Source organism: Pogoniulus pusillus, chromosome 6 (genome assembly GCF_015220805.1).
Source record: "Pogoniulus pusillus isolate bPogPus1 chromosome 6, bPogPus1.pri, whole genome shotgun sequence".
Lineage (NCBI taxonomy): Eukaryota > Metazoa > Chordata > Aves > Piciformes > Lybiidae > Pogoniulus > Pogoniulus pusillus.
The window spans coordinates 22,327,584-22,342,376 of NC_087269.1; the positions used below are offsets into that span (position 1 = coordinate 22,327,584).

The window sequence follows — 14,793 nt, forward strand, 5'->3', positions numbered from 1 at the left end:
AAACCACTATGCTTTTGTGCAGTGTGCATACTGGCACAGTTCAGTGCCGGCATTCAGTCCTCTGAAAAGTAATACACCTCACACAGAATAACCAATGTCCCTGAAAAAGCCCAGAAATGAGGCCATTTATAGTGGCAAGCTAATTCTAATTTTGCTCTTGACATGTTCCCTTTGATAAGAAATGTTGCATGTGGATCCATCTCACTTGGTATTTATCAGGAAAAAAAGTGAGTCATCTAACCAAAACTACTGCTTCAGGTTTCCTTTCAGGTTTTCTCTCAATTACACCACTGACCTGGTTTAGGATAGGTACAGCCCATTGAGTTGTTCAAACTCTCTCCACTAACTTAGAAGAGATAAACAGAATACTTTTTTTTCAATTTTAAGGTGGGTTTGTTTTTTTTTTTTTTTTTTACTTTATAAGTAAGTCAAAATGATGGCCACAATAAGTGGCCTATGGACAGGGCACAATTTTTGACAAGGTTGATCTTTGCTGTCTAGAAGAAACTTGATTGCTTAAGACTCCAATCCCAGAGAACCTTCTAGCTGGTGATGTTTGCTTTTATCACTAGATAATAGGAAGCATTACCTATTGTAATCCATTTTCTTGCAACAGTTTTCTCAAAGAGCCAATATACTATGTCTTAAAATCTTGTGCAAGGAAGAGATGTTCTGTCAGCAAACTGTCTCCTGACCCAGTGGCCTGAGATGTTCCCTGAATTAGTAATTTCAAATTATGGCATTGCTCATTTGAGTCAGCAAGTGAAAACCATTAAGAGCAAATGGAATTTGGTGAGGGAATGAGGAACAACTCAAGAGCTGGGAAAATTCAGGAGAACATAAAGTATGCATTGCTCATTCTGCTTTCCCTTCATTTGGTAAACATATTCATTACTGTTACAAAGTGGTTTAAAATACATGGTAATAAACAAAGCAAAATAACCAAGAGGGAAATCATCCTGAAAGAACAGAAAGAATACCACTAACTAGAAACCTACTTCTAATAAAGTTCACATGGGTGGGACTCCTCAGAGATGGAAAATAGAACAAAACATTTACCAAGGCTCATCATAAATACAGATTTTGCACCTCCACAATTACTGCTTCTCCACAATGAAGCTGCTTGCTTTTAAGTGCTTGTACAGTGTCATAGGGATCCAAGAGTCTCCACTGTGCCTCCGTGGTAGGCATGACACCCAGGGAAATGCTTCCCATCTCAACAAGGAAACTATGCAACAGGCTGTGTGATGCCTGGTGAAAACAGACAGATATTGGGCTGTTGCAATGAAGGAGTAGAAGAACAGGAGTCAAAACTACATCTCTACTTTCCCAAAAAGGTTTAACTGGAGCTGTGGACCTAAAGCTTCCACCTTTGTTCCCTTTCCATTCACAACTTTTAGAGATTGATCCAAATATATCTTTGTTCTGGTTACCTTTCTGGGCTTGATTTCCGTGATGAAGCACGGTTTGGCAGTGGCAAAGTGGCAGACCTCTTAACAGCCTTCTCTGAATCAATATTGTCCATCTCACTCTTGGAGCGGGGAACAGAAAGCTGAGTTCGGCCTGGAGGATAAGTCAAATACAGGAACATTTACAAAATGGATAGAAGGCAAATAAATACATGCTTTATGTGCCCTTTCTGTTGACATATTAAACAGGAAGTGTGAATTACTTACTGTCCTCAGAATAGGAATAACGAGGAGAGTATGAATCAGAATCTTCATCTGAAAGACAAAAGGATTTTGCAAGTGAGGTGAGAAATCTCTGAAGAAGAAACACCAGTGACCCTTTACGTTCCTTCTACTGATACACCAGCCATAACTTGAGTGATATGCCAAATACTTACCAGAGGGAGAGAATCCTAAAAAGGAAAAACTCAATAGGGTTTAAATAGCATTTACATATAATTCCTAGATTAGATATAAGTATTAATGTACTACTTACACAAATACCTTTCCTCCAGACTCTCAAAGCACTTGAGTAACAGAATCACCTATTACTCCTCTACAGCAAGGATTATTAGATCCATTTTATCAAAAGCTGAAAGATAAATAGAGGATCTAAAAGCCATAATATATGCCTAATTTAATTCATTAGTTGCTAGACGTAGGAATATTGCTGAGGGGTTCTGCTCCCAGTTACACACAGTAATCACTGTGATGTCTTACTTGTATAAACTTTCACGGCAAGTTGAAATATGTTCACTAACCCAGCTTATCTTTTAAGCGCAGACAACACCCTGCCATGAGACGCATGTATACTTCCACCAAGAGACCATCCTTGTTCTGAAAAGTATCTTTTTAAATAGAAAAGGCATGTCTATAGATTGCTCTAAAAGAGCTAGCAAGAACTTTGTCTTTTCTGAGTGGCATGATCTGACCCCTCCAGCTGAACTAACTTCTTTTTTTGACAGTCAAAGTGTTACAGTGCATCACCACAGCAATGTCACTCCCAGGAACCAACTGGTCTCTTGGGCCCTGGAACCACATACTGCCTTATCAAACATGGTAATGCAGTGCACAAGCTGGATTTGCCCAAAAAGAGAAGGTGGAAGGATGGCAACCTTACCACTCCCCCCACTCTACAGTTCTCTCTACAGAGAGACACTGACTTGATCAAAAACCTAATGGTATCTTTTCACTATCCTCAGCAGTCTTTGGAATACATCCTAAATGAATTTCAGGTGGTAGCAGAGGGAGTTGGGATCGAAACTGGAAACTGGACCCATAAACCCATCCCCTTTCTTTGCTGGTAAGAAAGTCATACACATTTGCATAAATGTGTATGAGACATCTACAGGACTTCCAAAGCAAAATGCAGTGACTGCAAAGAGAACAGTGAACATAGGTATTACTAATACCTCTGAAAGGAAACCACTGAAAGTGACAGAGACAAAAAGACCAAAAATAAAATAAAATAATTTTAGAAGTACAGATGAAGCTAAACTAGTGAAGAACATACTGGAGAAAAAAAAAAAAACAACTGCTACATGAAGTTACTGATAGTCATTAAAGAGATGGAAACAATTTCCAGATTTTGTCTCAAGAAAGACATCAATCAGTTGCTACAGCCAGTCTCATCTGCTGGCAAAAACAACACAGCTGACCTGAAACTGCAAGCAAGCCCTAATAAAGCCTTTCAATAAGGCTCAAAGAAGCCTTAACTTCTAGCCTTTCTGTTGAGTTCTTGCAAATAAATTAGAAGGTGTAAGTGCCAAACAGATGGTTATTGACCCTGATGTGCTTATCCTAACTTTCAGGTTAAAAATAGCAAAGATCAATTTTCATGCAAATTCTCACAATTTGTATCTAAGTATCAGAAAAGTAATAAGTTAATGTTATTATGCTGAACTGTTGGAAAAATTAACTGGTATTCCTATCTAAATGTTGGTTTTATTCACATAGCAATTAGAAAAACTCTTGGCCCCTACAAATACAGATGAAAAAATGTCTAAAACTATCTACACAGCCATTCACCTCTCAAAGTCTTATTTAGCTCTAGTGACCAATGAAAACATTTACAACCTTACTTGATGAGAAGTATCAATATTCATTATGACTCACCATTCAGAGGAAAATTGTACAATTAAAAAAATTCACTTCAGACAAGCACTAATTTGCAATTGTTAACATATTAATATTGATGATAATAACAAGAGGTATGCTTTGTTTCTGAGTATCTTATGAAGAAGAGCATCTACATTTCTTCCTTTTTGCAGCGAGGAATACTGAAACACAGAAATCTGAAGTGACTTGATAAAGATCAAAGGATAAATCAGAGATGAGCATTAAAATGATACCTCCTGGCTCTCAGACCTGTATTCTACCTGTGGGGCCCTCCCTAACAAAGCAGTCAGGTTTGTAATACCGAAACTTGATTCCTTTAGAGAGAAGAGGTTGCTCTTCTGTAGCTCCTAGAGAATCTACAGGTCTCTACATTCCTAGAGACTCTAAAGGTATTTTTAAAGGGAGCATAAATCTTGATACTGTAGAAAATTGAGGCTTCGACGTGCCTCTGCAAAATACTTTGAATATGCAAATTTGAAATGTTTTTTAAACATGAAACATGACTCTCACCCTTCCACATCATCAGATATTCTGGATTCTTTATCAAGGAAAGAATCCCAAGCATTAGGTAAACACCCCCTGATGTACTGAGAATTAAAAGCAAATGTTTGGTCCAACAAAATTTCAGCTATCTAAATCAGCAAACTACTTTTCCTATGCACATTTGTAAGTGCATAGTGGGTACTTATTGGTAACTAGACTCAATATATTATTGTCACTGGATCTGCAAACCTCGTTACTTCAGATCAGCAAAATTAATTTTCAAACAACATTAAGAACAAGAAAACCAAATGTCTGTACAACTCCTTTATCAATTAGTTACTGGGGCTTTTGTTTCTGTCCTATTCATATCCACATACAATTCTGCCAACTGAATATAATTTACCCTGCATTTATGATCTGCAAGGCAAGATCCTTCACCTACAGGTTTCACCAAGAAGTAAGTATCATAGATACCTGTGTTCACATCCATTTTAACAGTGAAATTCACTTATGTCCTCTTTGAGCATCTCAGCTATAACTTGTATTTTATACTTTCTTCATACAATGGCATCCATCAGTCATTTAATATAAGCATTGAATTACATGGTTAATTAATAGTCTCACCAGGGTTGGCTTGAGGCACAGGCTAAGTAGGCAAGTTCCTAAACTGCAGGATCTAAAGTGACACCAAAGCACCAAATCAACAAAGCTGTCTCCAGCAACAGTTTCCCCATAAGAAAGTGCATGCCCAATGTACACACTGGATTCCAGCGTTACTGTTATGTAAGTGCTTTCAGGCCTATGCACACAGTTACAGACTATCACCGCAGCAGATGTTTTTTCACTATCCCTGAAACACAACTGCAAAAGATTCTGGTTTGTACATGAAGTTAAAGAAATCTGCTGAGCATGTGAAGATGATATGGTAAAGACAGTATTATTTGAAGCTGCAAGCTGTGCTGATGAGACTACCAGACTCTGTCCTTGCCTAGATATGCCAAGAGTACCTAAGGCCAGCCCTGAACCTATGTTATATTGATTAAAAAAGATTAATTTGAGGGACTGATCTGAAACCCACTGAAGCAAGCAGCCTTTTTGTCAGTGAACTTCAGTGGCATTTCTGATCTGGCCCGAATACTCAATACTTAATATTCAAAACCAGAAGGGAATAATTAAACAAAATTATTGATCCAAAAGGGAGGTGGGAGAAATCTCAGTTAAACCACATCTTTAACATGTAAGTCAGCATTCTAGGCATGTTAAATAATCACTGCACACACATCACTAAGTACAACTGATAAGCACATAAAACCAAGCAAACTCCAAGTCTGTAACATTAGTCAAATGCTAATTACAAAGCCAGAGGAGCACTGCAAAGCCAAAAAGGCATCATACAGTCAAGGCAATGCTTAGAGTGCAGCAAATCATTATGAGGCAGCACAATGCTCAGCAAATAGAAAAAACTCCAGGAAGAAAATAAATGGATAAGGCAGCATCTGTGCAGAAAAGTATATATGGTCCTTTATTATTATTACCTTCAGAGATAGGACTAGGAGTGGACGCAGGAAACTGGTATGTAGGAGAATAAGGATTGTCTTCTGCAGCAGAGAAAAGCAGCTGAGTTTGAGACTATCCACAATGAAGTGGAAGTTCTGCTTCATTCCCCAATTTCCTATCATCATATGATTTTATTGCCTACTTTAATAACACCAGAGTAAATGGCATCACACTTCAAAAAAAAGATTAATGGATTAGCAAAGATTTAGTTATTTATTGCATCATACAAGAAGGTATACTGAGAATAACTGAATTTCCAGCCATTGTAACACATGGGTAAGGGAAATCTAGGACCTGGAGCTACTTGCTATTAGGGATAGTTATCTACAGTTAACTCAAAGCACAAGACAACAGATACTCTGACTAAACTTCTGGTACCTTCAATTTTTTGCTGGATTTCAGGAAGTTCAGGAAATGTGTAGGTAGGGCAATAAGGGTTTTCTTCAGGAGTGTCTAAGGAGAGGAACATGATTTTTGAAACAGAACAGAGAGGACAGATTTAAAGGGGAGGAAGGGCAAGACAAGAATTCATACAAGTTGACTGGAGAAGAGTCTCTCCTCTTGTGCTGACATTGTATCATGGCACAGCCTAGATGCCTCTTTGCTCATTGCTGCCTTGCATGTCTGGGCCCTGGAAGAGACCTTGGAAGCCAAGAGGAGTGAACTCATTCTCCTATTTCTCAGCACAGCCTTTGGCTGAGCTGAAGGGCCTCTGTTAAGAGTACTGGGATTAGAAACAGTTCAGTTCTTTCCCATTCCATCCAATACTGCACAGCAGCTATCTGTGCATAAAGCTCGTCACGACAGCATCTGCAGCAGCAAACACAGCTTCAGTTTTGCATGCCCTGTGTCTGATTATGAAAGCACAGTCCTGAATTGCATTTGTCTGCATCTAATGCTGTTCTGAGGGTTCAGTTTTCAAATGCTACTGCAGCCATTTCTCATGCAGAAGAAAGATCATGAAGGTACCAGCAGCCAGGCACAGATGTGCCCCAAAGTAGACCACACCACTACAAAGTCTGCCAGTACTCACCACAATTCTGGATTTTAAAAGGAGGAACACTGAGGTTTTGTGAAAACAGACTTCGGATTCTAAACTCACCAAAAAGTCAACAGGAACCTTTCCATTGGTTTCAGCAAGCTTCAAATCAATCTTTGTTACACAGGTACTAAAGCTTCACAGCATAAAAAGTTTTCTACTGCGCACTGAGAAGGTTCACTGATAACCTATCGACCTTTAAAAGTGGGGAGGTGGGGTCAGCTGCTAAAACTGACTCAGGGATGTGTTTGCTCTCTGATCTCAAATAGTACCCCTGCTTCCATGAAGGCACTGCAGTTCACTTTTCAGAACAACTCAGACTTTCCATTGGCCTTCACTGTTCTCTCATCTTTGACTTCAGAGATTTCAAATACACCAGTTAATATAAAACACTCCTATATAATATCCTGTACAATTCTTCACATGAATGTAACAAAATGTTATCAAGGCAGTATTTTAAAGTAAATAAAAAACATCAGTGTTACAGTACCTCTATTTATCTTGTGGATCTGTTTGAACATTGTCTTGTACCAGTCCTTTGATCTGTCTGTATTCTATTGGAAAAGTAAATATATATATGTGTAAATGATTACAATAATGTCTTTCAAAGATCTTTCAAAAATTCCAGAAATTAAAAATGTTTAATCTTTGCTACAGGAAATTAATGCTCTGAAATATGAGTGATTTCGCTCAGGTATATAATCTAGCATGTAATGAAGCTACAGCCTTCACTCGAGTCACTAATAATGTACAAGCTTTTTAGGACTAGGTTGTATCCTGTGTAGAACCATGGATTGTGTGGAAGGTTTTGTGTATGAATCTGATTTGACACCTAAAATCAGACACTTTGCCTGTTTTATTCATATGTACTAATTTCCCAAGTATTCAAAGCACAGTAGAAACATTTAGTGTTCAAATCACTCCAGACTAGTTGAAAGGTTAATAATTCTATTAATGATAATTCCCTCCGAACTCTAAGTGAACTTAAACACATATACAAGAGATATTTGCTTTTAAGATTACTAAGATGAGACAACTCTAACACATGATGAAAAGCAGCATAATTCTTCTATTGTTTTTCTCCGTGTGGCAGTTGAAATAGCTCATTGGTAGTACACGGAAATGTTCACCATAAAATACATTGCAATCAGAATTTTATCTTCCCTTAAATCTCTGCAGTCTCTGCAGCTTTTGTGAATTTCCTGAGTCCTAAGGCAGGTAGAATCTGGCCAAGGCTTTATGCACTGACCATATGCTCGGCATTGTCTTACCCTCAATGGAATGCCAATATCATCGATGGAGGTGTCAATCACATGCTGAGGGCTCTTGACAATGCTTCTCTTCTCTTCCATTCCTCTCTTCTCACTTGGCACTGTCTCCTGAGCTGGCTTGTCCTGTATGAGCACTGAATCGACTTTATCAGAAACTAGTCTGTCTGGCACTGAATCTGAAAACGACAATGGAATATTCTTATCTCATTCCAGCATTCACCACATTCCCCTCTTTAAAGGCAGAAATCATAGCAAGAATTTGATGAGACAGACTGCATCACTGCTAGCTGTGGTTAGTATCTAGACTGAGAGAAATCTATCATCAAAAAAAATTGATTAACACCACCAAAAGCTGGCTACCATCTCTCAGGTAGCAACCATCACACATCATTTGACAGTTTCAGCTGTCATGTAAAGCAATGGAAAATTTTGTTTTCAGGGACTGTTTGGGAGTTGTTTTTTGTCTAATTAGGGACTCTGCAATCTCATTCTTCATTGGAAAAGCCTCAGTGATACAGTCTCCTAGATGTCTTCCTGACAGTGGTTCCACTCTAATGGAACATCCAACATGATGGCCGGGCACTACTTCTTAACAGCTTGCACTCACCTGCCTGACAATTCCATTCATTACAGAAAGCATACAATGCTTCAAATCCACCTCTGTGCCCTAAACAGAGGGCACAAAATGGGAGTCTGTAAATAAAAAGAGTCCACTGTTCTTTAAGTGTATGTATGATTCCTCTTGCACATGAATCTCTGTGAAGATGTGGAGTCTGCATAAAGATGGAGGAGAAACAACTAATTCATCCAGACAGCCTTGCTTCCACCTGAAATTCCTTGACACTGCCCAACTGACATCATCCTGACAACTGACAAATCACCACCACCATTGGCCAAGAAAAACAAAGGAGCTCAAGTTGCTCTGAAGCTTCACTATGCTCTGAAGAGCTGTGGTACAGCAACCCTCAGGCTCTGCCAAGGACTTTTTCTATGTGGACTTTCTAGAGAGAATACATTTGTAATTTTACAGTCTGTCTCATCAAGACTTTGCTAAACCTATGCTTTTCACATCACTGCATGCACTGAAAAGAGAAAGATATGTTTATTCACATGCACATCATCATACTGCCCAAAGCCATAAATTGTGCAGAAATATGAAAGGGGCAGTTAAAAGAGGAAAGGGTCATGCATAACAAAGCATTGGTCTGTTGGTACCTTGAGCAAACACAATTCTGTCCTGTGAAACTCAGTATGTGAAGGATTTGGGTTTGAATGATTGCTCTGAAATGACCATCTCTGAATGGTAATTACCATCTCTGAAATTACCATGTCTTCCTCCTCTTTAAGAAAACATTAATATTTTAAAATGTTCAAAATGGGGCAAACCATCTATTAAATCTTTGTTTAGCCTTTTCATCCTATTTCCCCTTCATGTGAGTGAATGTGCTCTGTCTTCTGGCCCTTTCATGCCCACAGCATACAAGGGTCTCCCTTTTGTAGGAAGGTTTTGGTCCATTTCCATTACTAAACTCCTTACTAAGCCACTATAAACAGAACATGGAAAAAGCAACTGAAACTAGACCATTATTACATGATCTTGAAGACCAAAAGCAAACAGTTTTTTGAATGTGAGTAAGGATGTGAACAAGATGCAAACTTCAGGAAAGCTCACAGCTTCTCTGACTCTGATAATGTTAGCATTCCTGAGCTTCTAGTCTAGAAAAGTCATTTTGTTCTGCAGGCTAAACAATTCAATGTCAGAGAAAGTCACAGATCCAGTCCCTTACAGGGATTGGTAAATATACATTACTTCTCTCTGATTGCCTATCTCACTGCACTGGAAAAGCAGTTGGCTGTTTTCCAGGTAGACCCCATCTGAATCTCCAATGATAAAATTCAATTAACCTACCACAGACATGAAAAGCAGGGTAAAAGTACCACAATCTGATTTGCCAGTGGACCAGCCATGATCAAAGCAAAATTTTAATTCTGTTGATTTAGTGAAAATAAACCCCACCAACTGCCTGTGCCAGCTATCTCCCAACCACGAACTTACCTATTTAATATCATAACATGAAGGTCTGGGAGATAGCTAGCATGGCACAGGCAGAGGGGAAATCTACTAGCCAGTTAAATGTATTGTGAGGAAGTGTTCACAGTTATTTTCTGGACTGTACTTAGAACTAGTCGAAGGTGCTGGACTGACAACTTGAGAGACAGGAAAGGCCTGTGTGGCAGCACAGTATAGGGCAAGCCCTCCCTGTGCACTCTGTTGGGTCTCAATCAAGAGGACAGGCTTTGCTGCTGGTCTACTTTGGCTGCTCAGCTGGGACTGAAAACACAGATACCTCGTTCACAGGTGTCTGTAGGGACGGAGGAACTAAAGCAGATACCTTTCACCACAGGCTTCCTGCAATACCTACAACTTGAAGAGTAACTGCTAAACTTCATACTGACTTACCGCAGTAATTTCAGTAGTTTATTGAAGCATATAGTAGCCTTTGAGGTACTTAAACATCAGAGTCAAATATGGTGCCTAACTGTACCAGTCGGTCTGGTGCCTAACCAGATTGTACCAGTTGGCACACATGGCACCCGAGCCACTCCTCAGCAAGAGCAGCAGCAATATGTGGGGTTACACAGCAAGAGAGCTTTATTGCTGTAACCAACAGGACACAAAAGCAGGGGGAGAGATGATAGTCAGAAGCTTGGTGTGGCTGTTTTGGCACACAGAGAACAGGTCAGACCCAGCTGTGCCACAACATCCTTCACTTTTCCAGAGTGAGGATCATTTGGGCTGTAACAAACCACTCTGTCTTATATCTAGCTCAGAAAACAAAGGCGTTCCTGATAATGAAGGGAAACACCTTGTGAAAAGGAAAACCAGCAGGAGCCTTCTGTCCAAATGCAAATGCCAGCATTTGACTTACAGCTGAGTGGTGTCTGCTATGTGGAGGAAAGGAGCTGAGAGAAAACCACTGTAAGCTGTTTTGCAGCATGTCACCTCACCAGCATAACAGCAGAGAGGAGAGACTGGTTGGTGCTGCAGCTGAAGGAACCTGGTGGATGAGGTCGAGGTCCAGGTTAGCAGCTGCCTTCTTGGCAAACGATGTCCTCAGGGACATGCTCCACTACTCCGGGGCCCACACAGAGAGGAAGAGCTTGTAGCACTTGGACACTCTGATTCTCTTCTCTCTCACATCTCCATTTACCCAAACATGGCCATAACCAAAGAATACTAACATGGGGAAGTGTTGCATAGTGCACTGCTCCTATAATGCCCAATATAGACTGAGCTACTTTTATCTGGGGTGTGGGAAGGGAAAGATAACCAGGAAAATAATGTGCTCTTCTTTCAAGAGGAGATCTGTTGCATGGTTGCACACTACAATTTCACCATCTATTTCTTAACATCTGGCACATATTTTTCTGCTCTAGGAGTCATGCAAATACTATGACTTACTTCTCTTCCTCTCTCCTCACCACAAAGGAGATTAGTGACTGTGTAGAGAAACTTGAGAATATGCCCCAAGGGAATGAAGCTAAAGGCTCAAAAGGCAGCCCCAAAAGTCAACTTGAAGCCATGTAAATCTTTCAGCTTAGGAGGAACAGATGAGTAATTCAGGGTTTCAGCATATTAACATGCGAACACACAGGTAGCATTTGGAGAAAAGACTGAAATCAAACACTGTGTCACCTAGACTAAGCCCGGATAAATATTTATACTAATTCTTTTGCAGTTCCTGGGAAGTGTATTTGCTAAAGGTACCCACAAGCTAACAAAGCAGCAGCTTTGCTTCAGCAGAGGCAGCAGTTGGGTGGTAGCAGACCTTTCATGTCATACCTGCCAGGCTACTAAGCCTTTTTTGCTGTTCTGTGGTAACAGAAGAAACAAAACAAAAAGAAACACAGAACAAACGAGTGAGACAAACAGCAAATGCTCTGGTGCTGCATTTCTGACAGGCAAGAAGTATGCTGTAGACAGAATGGCAGCAGCTGCTGGAGTCTGTTGTCAAATGCTCTGCCAACATGACAGCCCACAGTCCCTCTCCACACAGTGGTCTCATGGAACAATATAAACCTCATGATGCAGTGACCAATACAATCGCAAAGAACTTGTTTTTTTTTTCTTAACATCAGAAAATTTTTAAAAGTTGGGCAAAAGACAATTTGAAAACCAGTAAAGACTTACAAACAACTTGACAGTTAACTTCGCTACCATCAGCAGGAAGCACATTTTGAAACAAGAACACTATAGCATTTCAAATGATGTAGGAAAGGACCAAACCATTGTTGATGCTTGCTGAGGCTCATCACACACTGCTGAATCACAGAGTTGGTGATTTGAGCACAGATACAACTAGGTTAAGGCTTTGATTCCATAATGGTCCTCCTGGTTTAGGACCTTTCATTACTGAGTTCTCAGGCTGCAACGTTTGTGGTATTCCAGCATGTTTGACCACCCTGAAGCTGATGCTCACAGCTGCTTTCTAAAGGGATGCCCAAATGACTTCTCAAAGTCACTGGTGGGAACAAACCAAGAATTCTTAGCTCTCTATTCTCTGCTCTTTTTACTCGCCAGCAATTGTTTCATTTAAAGCATGAAAGTCATTTGAAAACAATAAATTATTTTACTGACATACAAAACACAAACACTCTTGAAAGCTCATGTTGTTAATGCAAAGATTTCAAAATTGCCATATATTAATCACACTTATTATACAGTCATAATAAACCATGCCATGCAAAGCCTACCCAGGAAATGCTGGTGTTTTTTGGTGGTATGGGATGCTTGCCGAGCATATCAGTAGTATGTTAACAATCCTCCAGGTATATGGGTGTTCACTAGCATATCCGTACTTCACTAGATATTTGTACTAAGTGGATTATCTCAGCAAGGGAGACTTACATTTCTCTTCACTAGGTGAAGCTTCCTCACCAATACTTAGAAACTTCGTTCTTTAACCTCAGCTCTTCTGCTCTGCTAACCACCAATGTCAAGTTGCTCATGTGCACTATGCACATGATAGCTGCCAACATGAAACAAATCCCTATACGCAGTGGATAAAAGGAAGGGTTAGCAATCTGAACCCAAAGACCACATGGGAACCACCTGCTGCAGGGTTCACTCTCCTAAGCAGGCCATCAGGAGTATGCCACTGTGTTACAAGAATGGAAAAAAAAGAGATGCAAAGATAGTCTTAGCTTCATCCATCATATTCACTAAAGTTCAATCACTAAGATGCCCTCACATAAACATGGTTTCAAGAGTCAAATTTTGAGACATCCCTCCTATATCTTTTTCCACAGGAGAGAAAATATCATATATTAGTAGACTTTTTATTTTTTAAAAAGTATGTTTTAGTGCTTTTTACATGGGGAAAAGGTTTCTTTTTCACTTATTTGTCTAAGTAGGAAAGAGAGCTGCTTACAGACAGAAGCTAATTGAGCAGGAGGTATCAGCTATTTTGTTCTCCTGCCTGACCACAGGCGGCCTGCAGCCCCAGGCATGCACCAGGTAGACCAAGTTTTCACCCTTGATAATGTGTTCTGGGACTAAATAAAGGCAAAAAACTTTGAGGCTTCTCAGAGAAAGGGTTGAGCAGAGGAATAAATGCTGGCAACAGTGAATGAATAATTACAGGTGCCCTCAATGCTCCCTGAGGAGGGGGCACTGGAGGAGACTAAGACTTGAAATCAATAACGAAAGGGGAGCAAGAAAGAAGTACTTGAGCACACATTTAGTGTCATAAAATTAATCAAGACACCAACATATATGAAAGAAAGAAGCTCTTACCTTGGTGCTAAAAATGAACAAGAGGATCTGAAATTCCTTTTTTATAATCCTAATTCTTATTCAGTTAGCATTACTGAAATCCAGCAGAAAAAAATCTGAGATTTCTTGTAACAACTTACTGAATAAGATCAAGCAGACAAAAAGAAAAAAAGAAAGATACAGTGTAATGTATGTGATTCAAATGCCATTACTTGTTTCTAAGCCTCTGATAGCTGCAAATCAAAGAGTCTTTCATGCTTACAGAATAATGAACTACCAGCTAAAGCATGAAATAGGACAGTAGGTGATGTCTGCTAAAACAATCACAGAATAAGATATCTCCTTTAAAAGCAATCAATAACCCACTGAGGAGAAAGAAAGCCACATTATGCATCTGGAAGACTAAATAAACTGCTGGAGATCTCAGACTGCCAGCATTACAATGCCCTTGAATTTTCTAATTCAGAGGGTACTTCACAGCACCCAAGAGGAATTGATATTAAACCTCATCTTCATATGAAAGAATCAATTTCAGCACAAAGCGTAATTAACTACTCAGGGAAAGGTGTAACCATTTGTTATATGCCTTCAGAGCATTTTTTAATAGATAAGGTCCATGAAGATGAAATAAGTATGAATCGTGTCAGCCAGGACAGCAATCTAAGAGATAACTAAGATTTGAGAACCATTTAAAAACACTAAGTTAGCAAAAATAATCTTAATGTTACGCTGGTATAAAGCCTAAATAAGAACAGATGAATAAGGACTGTAAGAAACCCACAACACAAAGATGAAAAACTAAGAAAATGTACACCTATGAGTAGGTAACATGTGCTGGGAAGTGAAAGAAAATGACACTGGAAGTAAAAGATTTAACAGATATTCAAAAGTATGTTCTGAGTAACATGAAAAATAAAGAGAACTCTAACAATGCTCTTGTTCTTTTACTAAACAGCCAGAGTGGAACTGTTAAGAAGACATCAGAAAAGATGATACATCTGATTATTATTTGAATTTTTTTTCCTTCCAAATGTAGATGAGTAAAAAGCCTGATGGCCTGTCACCTGATGGAGAAATACTTTCCACTTCCACAGTAACTAA

At 39.4% G+C, this 14,793-nt stretch overlaps 1 protein-coding gene across 33 annotated transcripts in view; it reads right to left on the reverse strand.

Annotated features, from left to right (window-relative positions):
* Positions 1–14,793, reverse strand: part of SORBS1 (sorbin and SH3 domain containing 1) — a 187,137-nt gene that overhangs the window by 36,785 nt on the left and 135,559 nt on the right. For 26 of the 33 annotated variants that reach the window (XM_064144862.1, XM_064144867.1, XM_064144861.1 and 23 more), the window contains 7 exons: positions 11,761–11,790; positions 7,917–8,092; positions 7,136–7,199; positions 5,985–6,059; positions 5,585–5,647; positions 1,677–1,724; positions 1,434–1,563 (listed from right to left, as the gene is read on the reverse strand). In XM_064144862.1, coding sequence (XP_064000932.1) covers positions 1,434–1,563; positions 1,677–1,724; positions 5,585–5,647; positions 5,985–6,059; positions 7,136–7,199; positions 7,917–8,092; positions 11,761–11,790 — 586 coding nt within the window. The remainder of the gene's footprint in view (positions 1–1,433; positions 1,564–1,676; positions 1,725–5,584; positions 5,648–5,984; positions 6,060–7,135; positions 7,200–7,916; positions 8,093–11,760; positions 11,791–14,793) is intronic. The other 7 variants (XM_064144880.1, XM_064144879.1, XM_064144878.1 and 4 more) reach the window with 2 other exon arrangements.